We start from the raw sequence: 10,856 nt of genomic DNA, 5'->3' as shown, positions 1-10,856 counted from the left end.
CTTATAGTTATCCTGAATTAATAGTCAACAAAGCCTCCCACAGGACTTTGGTAAGAGCTGCAAAAAGCAGGCAATCACAGATGGATGTTCTGAGTTTCCTCAGTGCTAATAGAAAGGTTAGATGATAAACAGATAGGTGGAAGGTAGTAGTAGACAGACAGGTAGATGATAGATGATAGATGGATGGACAGTTAGATACATAGATGATGGATAGAAGGATGGATGGATAGATAGATAAATGATGGATGGATAGAGAGATGATAGATGGATGGATATATAGATAGATAGATAGATGGTGGATTGATAGATAGAGAGATGATGGATGGATAGGTAGGTAGGTAGATGATAGGTGGATAATGGATGGATGGGTAGATAAATAGATGATAGGTGGATGATGGATGGATGGGTAGATAAATAGATGATAGGTGGATGATGGATGGATGGATAGATAAATAGATGATAGATGGATGATGGATGGATGGATAGATAAATAGATGATAGGTGGATGATGGATGGATGGGTAGATAGATGATGAATGGATAGAGGGATGCATAGACAGATAGATGATAGATAGATGATGGGTGGGTGGGTGGCTGGGTGGATAGGTACATAGGTAGGTAGATGGATGACAGATGGATGATGGCTGGCTGGATGGATAGAGATGATGGATGGATTGGTAGGTAGATAGATGATAGATGGACAGATAAATGATGGATGGATGGATAGATAGATGATAGATGGATGCATAGATAGATAAATGATAGATGGATGATGGTTGGATGGACAGATAGGTGATGGATGGATGGATAGATAGATGATAGATGGATGATGGTTGGATGGACAGATAGGTGATGGGTGGATGGATAGACGATGGTTGGGTGGATGGATAGATAGATGATGGATGGATTGGTAGGTAGATAGATGATAGATGGACAGATAGGTGATGGATGGATGGATAGATAGATGATAGATGGAGGATGGATGGATGATAGATGGGTAGGTAGGTATACAGATACAGATAGATAGATACATTCTCTTGGTTTGAGATCTGACTTCCAAGGTGTCACAGATGACAGTCTTACCGAATGTTTTGCTATTATAGATCATAAGGGCATTGACTTTCCAATCTGTAATGTCCCTGTCTTTGCCAATGTCCCTGTCCAACCAATAGGCCACTGCCATTTTTTTTATTGTGGTAAAATATAGATAACATAAAATTTACCATTTTAGCCATTTTTAGGTGTACAGTTCTGTAGCATTAAGTACATTCACTCTGTTGTGCAACCATCACCACCATCCATCTCCAGAACTCTTTCATCTTGTAAAACTGAAACTCAGTCCTCATTAAACACTAACTCCCTATTCCCCTCCCCTAGCCCAGTACCCTCTGTTATACTTTCTGTCTCTGTGAATCTGACTGTACTAGGGACCTCATATAAGTGGAATCATATGGTATTTGCCCTTTTGTGTCTGGCTTACTTCACTCAGCATAATGTCCTCAAGGTTCATCCATGTTGTAGCTGGTCAGAATTTCCTTCCTTTTTAAGGCTCAATAATATTCCGTTGTGTGGCTATTCCACATTTTGTTTATTCATTTATCTATTGATGGACATTTAGGTGGTTGCCACCTTTTGGCGATTGTGAGTAATGCTCTGTTAACGTTCGTGTACAGGAGTCTCAGTCCCTGATTTTCATTCTCTTGGATCTATACCTAGAAGTGGATCGCATGGTAATTCTATGTTTAACTCTGTGGAACCGCGGTACCGTTTGCCACAGTGGCTGCACTGTCCTACGTTCACACCAGCAATGCACCAGCATTCCAATTTCTCCACATCTATCCCAACACTTGTTATTTTCTGTGCTTTTTTGATAAAATGGCATCCTACTGGATGTAATGTGGTATCTCATTGTGGTTTTAATTTGCATTTCCCTAATGACCACTGGTGTTGGGCATCTTTCTATGTGCTCATTGCCCATTTGTATGTCTTCTTTGGAGAAATGTCTAGTCAAGTCCTTTGACCACTTTTGAATTGGTTTGTTGATTAAAAAATCAAGTTTAGCAGGGTATTAAAAACTCATATATCATTTCAAAGTAAGATTAACCCTGGGAATTCAAGGATAGCTCAAAATCATAAAATCTATTACATGTCATCATTTATATAACAAATTAAAAGATAAACCCTAAGTGGTCATTTCAAAAGGTACAGAAAAACAATTTGATAAAATTTATAATTTGCCATGTATGACCAGGCAAGGGAAACAATAGAAAAAATAAACAAATGGGACTACATCAAATTAAAAAGCTTATGCACAGCAAAGGAAACCATCAACAAAACAAGAAGACAAGCTAATAATTGGGAGAAGATATTTGCAAACCATATATCTGATAGGGGTTAATATCCAAAATATATAAAGAACTCATACAACCCAACAAAAAAAACAAACAACCCAATTGAAAAATGGGCAAGAGATCTAAACAGACATTTTTCCAAAGATATACAGATGGCCAATAGGCACATGATAAGAAGTTCTACATCACTAATTATTAGGGAAATGCAAATCAAAACTACAATGAGATATCATCTCATGCCCCTCATGGCTATAATTAAGACAAGAAATAACAAGTGTTGGAGAGGGTGTGGAGAAAAGGGAACCCTCAGACACTGCTGGTGGGAATGCAAACTGGTGCAGCCACTACGGGAAACAGTATGGAGATTTCTCAAAATGTTAAGACCAGCTCGGTACCGTAGTGGTTAAGTTCATGCACTCTGCTTTGGCAGCCTGGGGTTTGACAGTTTGGATCCTGGGAGCTGACCTACACACTGCTCATCAAGCCATGCTGTGGCAGTGTCCCATATACAAAATAGTGGAAGATGGGCATGGACCTTAGCTCAGGGACAATCTTCCTCAAGCAAAAAGAAGAGGATTGGCAACAGATGTTAGCTTAGGGCCAATCTTCCTCACAAAAAAAAAGAAAAAACAAAAATTTAAGAATAGAACTACCATATGATCCAGCTATTCCACTGCTGGGTATTTATCCAAAGAACATGAAAATACAAATGCATAAACATATATGCACCCCTATGTTCACTGAGGCATTATTCACAATAGTCAAGACTTGGAAACAACGTACGTGCCCATCAAGGGATGAATGGATAAAGAAGATGTGGTATATGTACACAATGGAATACTACTCAGCCATAAAAAAAAGATGAAATCTGGTCATTTGCAAGAACATGGATGGACCTTGAGGGTATTATGCTAAGTGAAATAAGTCAGGGAGAAAGTCAAATACTGTATGATCTCACTCATAAATAGAAGATAAAAACGACAAACACACACATAGCAGCAGAGATTGGATTGGTGGTTACCAGAGGTGAGGGAGCAAGGAGGGAGGAGGGTGAAAGGGGTGATGAGGCACATGTGTACGGGGATGAATCGTAATTAGTCTCTGGGTGGTGAGCATGATATAATCTACACAGAAATTGAAATGTAATGATGTAAACCTGAAATTAATGTTATAAACCAGTGTTACTTCAATTTAAAAAAAACACACGCAGAAAACTAACCCTGGTTAAAAGGCTAGCACTTTTACTGTTAAAATTACTATGATGGACATCCACTGCAGCAAGAAGACACTCTGATTGGTCCTTCTACAATAAAACAACAAAATATAAATAATTAGGGGCCGGCCCTGTGGCCGAGTGGTTAAGTTTGCACGGTCTACTTCAGTGGCCCAGGGTTTCGCCGGCTCATATCCTGGGCACAGACATGGCACCGCTTGTCAGGCCATGCTGAGGCGGCGTCCCACACAGCACAACCAGAGGCACTCACAACTATGATATATATCTATGTTCTGGGGAGAAGAAGAAGAGAAAAAGATTGGCAACAGACGTTAACTCAGGTGCCAATCTTTAAGATATATAAATATATATATATAAATAATTTTTTAAAATTATAGTTTGGAAAAAAGATACTCTTGGCAAACTAGGAATAGAAGGGAACTCTCCTTAAGCTGATAATGCCCAAGGGTACACGTAATATAAAGACATCTATTGCAAACATCATGTCTAAGCACAAAATTCCAGAAGCACACCCATGAAACTATCTTGTATTGTTGAAGATGTACATTTCCTAAAAACCAGTGTTTCCACTTCTAAATATATATCCCAGAGAAATTTCCCATTGGTACTCAAGCAGACACATGGAAGAATGTTGAGTATATAACTGTTTGTAATTGCAAAAAAACTGGAAACATTCTAAAAACCCGTTTACCAGAAAACATTCCTCAGTGGGTACTATACAGCAGTTGATACGAATGATCTGGGCATACATGTATCAGAAAAAAGCAAGTTTGCAGAAGCTTAGATATAGCATGATGTCACTGATACAAAGTTTACAAATATTCAAAACAACAACATAACCTTTGCACATTCATAGAAACAGTAAAAGTGGGAATTTAGGAATGTGGTTCTCTCTGGGGAAGGGACGGGGCACGGGGTGGGGGGTGTGGGCATGGAATGTGATTATAAAGGGATACACTTGGAGTTGCGACTGTATCGGTAACATTTTGTTTCTTTAAACAACGATCTAAAGCAAATATCGCCCAAACGCTAAGATTTCTTATAGCTTGGTGGTGGATATACAGGTGGTCATTATATTATTGCTTAAAGTTTGAAAACTCTCTAACCTCTCCCCTTCTCACTGCTAATTAGCTCCCTTATCACTGCCTTTCCCTTCAGTGTCTGCAAGAGAACTCTGACATCAAGACCCACAGGCCCTTCCTCGCTGTGGTGACTGTCCTTCGGGAGTGTAAGGACAAGGCCAGCAAGACCCTCACCAGGTGAGATCTTTGGTTTGGGGTCCGTGAGGGAGAGAATTCAGAAGCTTTGGTATTTTTGGCTTCTCACAGCCAGCTTCTCTGCTTCAGAACTGATCACTCTTCTTGGATCCTAGGTTTGGGGTTCAGCCGTGCCCCATCTGCCTGGGAGATGCACAGGATCCTGTCTGCCTGCCCTGTGACCACATATACTGCCTGGGTTGCATCAAAACCTGGCTCGTCATAGGGCAGATGAGTTGCCCCTTGTGTTTAACCGAGTTGCCACATGGCTTCTCTCCGACGGTTTCCCAAGAGTACAGGTAGAACACCCTTTCTCTTAAGAAAGCTTTCTCTGTTTTTTTCCTTTTTTGCAAATACGATATTCAGAAATATAATTCTATTAACCTTAGAAACCCTGAGTGCAGAGAACTATCCTGAGACGACCACTTAATGTCCCTTCATTAAACAGTATCTCAAAATTTTTTCTCCATAAGACATATATGTGTACAGATTTGGGAGACAGAAAAGTTGGAAGAAATAAACCAGAAAGTCATAAATAAAGCCATCACGAGAGACCCAAGGACTTTAGGTGAAACTGGTTTATTCTCTTGATGTGTAAATGCCATTCCCGTTCTATGACTTGAGCAGAAAGCTTTCTCTTGTCTGACTGAGTGCTTTTCGGGGCACGTAGTTCAAATTGGCAGTTGCTCTGTGGCGCTAGCTCTCCTCAGCTCCATTCCGTTAGTGGTTGGTTTTCCTTCCCTTTCCCTCCCTCTGATGCCTCCTAAAAGTGGGATGCAAGGCACGCCCAGGGGCTGGGTCTTGGGCAGACTTTCAGGATATTAAGCCTATTGCTGGCTGGTCCAAATGCTCGGAAGCGTTCCTAGAGAGAGACCAGTCTGCCTGGTCTGTCGCCATTTGGAAGACCAGCTCCAATCAATGTAAGGAGATACTTGCATCTTTTTATTTAAAAAAACAGTGCTGTCCAAATCCCAAAGCACTTGTCTGGAGGGATTCTGGAGCACATTCTGCAAGCCTTTTGATCGTGCCTTTCCACCCTTCCGAAGGGATGCCATCGGGAAACACGCCTGCTTCCGGCAGATGTGCAACAGTTTCTTCATAGACCTGGTCTCCACCCTGTGCTTCAAGGACAACTCTCCGCCCCAGAAGGATGTGATCGAGGCTCTGCTGTCTTTACTCTTTGTACAGAAGGAGCTCTTAAGAGATGCTCCCCAAAGTAGGTTGCTTTCTTCCTATAGACTTAAAAATTCAGTTCGTCATTCATCGCACTTTTGTATGTGTGCTGTGAACGGTGAGCTCCCGTTCTCTTTCTGGTTTCAGGACACCGTGAACACACAAAATCTCTGTCTCCGTTTGATGATGTTGTGGATAAGACCCCTGTCATTCGCTCGGTGCTTCTCAAACTGCTTCTGAAGCACAGGTAAGCTCAGCCACTATGGCATTTGCTTCTAGAAAGCCTTCACATGTTTTGTTCCTCGTCATGGCTTTTTCTTTGCTGCCAAGCATTCTTCACAGGACCGATAGCTAGTTCATGATTTGGGGAAGCTTTTTCAGTGAGAGACCCCCTGGTGTATATTGCCTGTATTGGTTGCATGTTTGACATGTTCACGTATTGGCAAATGAGTTCAGCCATAAGCACATCATTAGGAAGAAGAATACAGGTATGGGGGCCGGCCCCATGGCCAAGTGGTTCAGTTCATGCAATCTACTTTGGCGGCCTAGGGTTCACCAGTTTGGATCCTGGGCATGGACCTACACACTGCTCGTCAGGCCATGCTGTGGCAGCGTCCCACGTAGGAGAACTAGAATGACTTACAACTAGGATGTACAACTACGTACTGGGGCTTTGGGGAGAAACGAAAAAAAAAGAGGAAGATTGGCAACAGATGTTAGCTCAGGGCCAATCTTCCTCAAAAGAAAAAAGGAAAAGAATACAGGTGTGAGACAGGAATCTGCAGTTCTGAGCCCAGGACCACAGCTGCCTAGTTTTGTGATTTTTAGGGTGATAACTTAGAATCTCCCCTCACTGTCATTGTTCTAGACGTCCTCTAAGTTTAGTTTCAGCTCTTCAATTTCTCTGATTCTATAATGGATAGAGAAGCCAGTATGGCTGCAAAGGTCAGTGGTCTCATCTGATTATTCTATTTTAGGAAATCCTTAGAAAGCTGATCTGTATTCAGAGGCTTCTCTCAGAAGATGCTTCGTATACTCAGCCTGTGTTCTAACCTGACAGAGCAGGCTGTGAGGTGGTGGCAAAATGCAGGTCCGCTCAGAACAGTGCTGACTTTGCCGACAGACGCTCAGAAGCACACTCAGAGGAGAGACCAGATTGTGTGTAAACACGCATCTCCTAATCCTCGCCTCGGACATTTCATTTTGATTTTTTTCATCATTTCTGAAATAGTCTGTTCAGACGTGATTCCTGAAGAATTTTCAAATGAAAATTTCTTAAAATACATTTTATTACAGAACTAGCATCTTACTATTCCTTAAAATAGCTTTTAAGGCATCTATGTAAAGAGTTGACTTGAGATGTGAAAAGAGCCTTTCTTGATGTTATATAATTTTTATTCCTTTTCATGAATGTGTGAAATCTGAATTCATTTGAATTTCTTTGGTTGGAGAAATGGAAATGTCGTCATTGACATGCACACATCTTGACATATAGAGTAGATACATTAACATGAGTAGAAACAGTGTATCTAAAGGTAAATGCTTTGTTCTAAAATATTTAGAGACTAAAAATTACAGAACTGATTTTAAAATGAAAATCTTGAGACATAAGATGCAATTTAAAAATCTACGTCGTGGGGCCGGCTCGTGGCCGAGTGGTCGGGGCCGGCTCCGTGGCCGAGTGGTCGGGGCCGGCTCCGTGGCCGAGTGGTTACGTTTGCGCGCTCCGCTGCGGCGGCCCAGGGTTCAGATCCTGGGCGCGGACATGGCACTGCTTGTCAGGCCACGTTGAGGTGGCATCCCACATCCCACAACTAGAAGGACGTGCAACTAAGATGTACAACTGTGTATGGTGGGCGGGCGGGGGGGGGCTTGGGGAGATAAAAGCAGAAAAAAAAAAAAGACTGGCAACAGTTGTTAGCCCAGGTGCCAATCTTTGAAGAAAAAAAAAAAAAATCTACATCGTCGTTCTCTGAGTTGAGAAATACCTGCTTCTGTACTTGACTTTTGCAGTTTGGGTGTTTTTGTTTGTGCTGGGCTGGACTCAGGCATCCTTTGTGGAAAGATAGACGTCAGCACTCCGGGCAGGCCCGTGTGACAGAGGGGGCGAGCCACCAGCTCAGCACTGCCCCTGGCCCAGCCCCACACCACCTGGGCTTCCACAGTCCTGGCTGCCCGTGGACACTTGAAGGGAGATCAGTCACACTTCTTGGTCTTGTCTCACTACGCTGAGGGTGAGGTCCGTCTGCGTGTTCCCTTGCTTAGATAGGATGTCAGCAACATCCCGAAATAGTATTATTATCTGTGGTGCTTGTATTGATCGAGTATTGCTGGTCTCAAAGTATCAGTCTGTGGACCTTTGGGGGAGCCCCTGAGGTCAAAACTTTTTTTTTTTTAAAGATTTTATTTTTCCTTTTCCTCCCCAAATCCCCCCAGTAGATAGTTGCATATATTTTAGCTGTGGGTCCTTCTAGTTGTGGTATGTGGGACGCCGCCTCAGCATGGCCTGACGAGTGGTGCCATGTCCACATCCAGGATCAGAACCGGTGAAACCCTGGGCCGCGGAAGCAGAGCGCACGAACTTAACCACTCGGCCATGGGGCCAGCCCCAAAACTATTTTTAAAATAATACTCAGATATGATTGCCTTCTTTTTTTTTTTTTTAAAGATTTTACTTTTTTCTCCCCAAAGCCCCCTGGTACATAGTTATATATTCTTCGTTGTGAGTCCTTCTAGTTGTGGCATGTGGGACGCTGCCTCAGCGTGGTTTGATGAGCAGTGCCATGTCTGCGCCCAGGATTCAAACCAACAAAACACTGGGCCACCTGCAGTGGAGCGCGCGAACTTAGCCACTCAGCCACGGGGCCAGCCCGATTGCCTTTTTAACCATGTCAATATTTGCAGGGATGTTTCTAAAACAATGACTGGTAAAACTGCTGGCTTCTTACCATGAAGAACCATAGTAGTAAACATTGTTTCTTCACCGCCACGCACATGTCATTTTAAAAAATGCCAGTTTCATCTAAGAATGTCCTTGATGAAGCTATAAAAATTATTAATTTTACTAAATCTTCACCCTTGAAGATAAGACTTGTTAATGTTCTTTCAAAATGAGAAGTACACATACAACGCTTGGGCCGCCTACCAAGGTGGGGGGTTCTCTACCGGAGAACCACTCATGCGCTTGTTGAGTTATGCGCTAAACCAGCTGCTTTTTCACGGAAATACCCTTTGTACTTGGAAGAGTGACTGACAAACTCCAGTTACTCAGACCTGGGCATTTGGCAGGCATGTTCTTGAAAAAGAGCAAAGGGAGCCTGTCACATCAAGGAGGAAACTGAAGGGGTCTGTTGCTAATGAAAAAATTCAAGCTTTTAAGCAAATATTAAAATTTTGGAAAACTTGTATCGACCACTGTGAGCCTGTCATCTGTCTAATACTTAAAGACTTTTTGATGGCGTAGATGGTGATATTAATGAATAGGAGGTTTTTAAAAATATCTTGTAGAATAAAAATGTGTCAACATTTGCAAGATCTGCATAGTTCAGTGAACAGTATTTTCCAAATGACCAAAGTTGGATGTCACAAAATCATGCATTAGTCAAAAAAATCCATTTAAAGTGTCAGGCCAGTTGATTTTAATAGAATTGACTATGAAAAGTTCATTGATATGGGTACAGATTGCACATTGCAACTAACCTTTAGAAATACCATTTATCAAGGTTTGGTGTCATATCAAAGAGGAATATCCACAGTTATCTGAAAAGACTATTACCATATTTCTGCCTTTTCCAATTACATAGTGTGTCAGACCATGTTTTCTTCATACACTTTAATACAGTGCAACCAACTGGACGCAGAAGCAGACTTAAGAATCCAGCTAACTTCCCTTAAGCCAGGCGCTAAGGAGATGCGCAGGAATGAAAACAGAGCTACTCTTCTTCCCGATTACTTTTTGTTTTGGAAAATTGTTTATTTTCTTAAATGTTATTTATTTTAACATGTAATGGGTTTACTGTTATTTTATATGAGTTGATAAATGTTTTCAAAGTGTTTCACTTTTAATTTATAATACCATCAATACTCATAGATATAACCCACATAAATAAAAGCTCTTTGGGGTTCTCAGTAATTTTTAAGACTGTAAAGGAGTTCTGAAACCAAAAAGTTTGAGAACAGCTGGTCTAAAATATGGAATTTTGTATTCCTCCAATATTGTTCTAAAATATTTTCCAAAAAATCATGTTACAAACTATGTCTACATATGTTTGTATGTATATATGTGTCATACAGGAATGGGGGAGGATGGGGAGATGGGGAGATAGGGAGATAGGGAGACAGATAGATAGAGACCCTTTCTCTCTTTTTTTGGCAAGATGAGTTTCCAGACTTGAGATAACCAGATATAATATTTCTATTCCATAGCTTCCATGAAGTAAAAAGTTATATTCAGGATTACTTGTCCCTGTTAGAAAAGAAACCGTTTATAACTGAAGATAAAACTGAGCTGTACCTGCTCTTCAGTAACTGCCTGGAGGTAGGCTGACTGCCCCTTCCAATTTCTTTCACACACTATTGGGACCACGCGGGTTATGCAAGGGAAAAGTGTTCCTGAAAATTTACAGAATATAATTTTAGTCGGTAAAATTAACAGATGCTCTGTTCCATGCAGGAAAAAAAAGGTTTCAGAAGCATTGCTTCTGTCCTCAGCAGTTGTATATATTGACATTTATGTGCGTGTGCCTGAGGGAAAAAAAACAGCCTAGAAGAACGTACCACCAAAGTTAACAATGCTTATCTCCAGGTGGTGAAACTATGAATAGTTATAATTTTTATTCACTTC

The 10,856-nt window shown here is 41.4% G+C and overlaps 1 protein-coding gene and 1 long non-coding RNA gene across 12 annotated transcripts in view; one reads left to right on the top strand and one right to left on the bottom strand.

Annotated features, from left to right (window-relative positions):
* LOC139073802 (uncharacterized) overlaps positions 1–10,856 on the bottom strand; it is a 42,440-nt gene that overhangs the window by 7,964 nt on the left and 23,620 nt on the right. The window lies entirely within an intron of this gene.
* The window catches only part of RNF213 (ring finger protein 213), a 115,336-nt gene that overhangs the window by 84,030 nt on the left and 20,450 nt on the right, over positions 1–10,856 (top strand). For all 11 annotated transcript variants that reach the window (XR_011522817.1, XM_070559732.1, XM_070559724.1 and 8 more), the window contains 5 exons: positions 4,743–4,843; positions 4,957–5,139; positions 5,887–6,056; positions 6,161–6,260; positions 10,439–10,550. Coding sequence is in view for 10 of the 11 variants with exons in the window: in XM_070559732.1 (XP_070415833.1) it covers positions 4,743–4,843; positions 4,957–5,139; positions 5,887–6,056; positions 6,161–6,260; positions 10,439–10,550 (666 nt within the window). In the remaining variant the exon portion in view is untranslated. The remainder of the gene's footprint in view (positions 1–4,742; positions 4,844–4,956; positions 5,140–5,886; positions 6,057–6,160; positions 6,261–10,438; positions 10,551–10,856) is intronic.

The sequence above is a fragment of the Equus przewalskii genome, chromosome 10 (assembly GCF_037783145.1).
Source record: "Equus przewalskii isolate Varuska chromosome 10, EquPr2, whole genome shotgun sequence".
NCBI lineage: Eukaryota > Metazoa > Chordata > Mammalia > Perissodactyla > Equidae > Equus > Equus przewalskii.
This window is presented reverse-complemented; position numbering and strand designations above follow the sequence as displayed.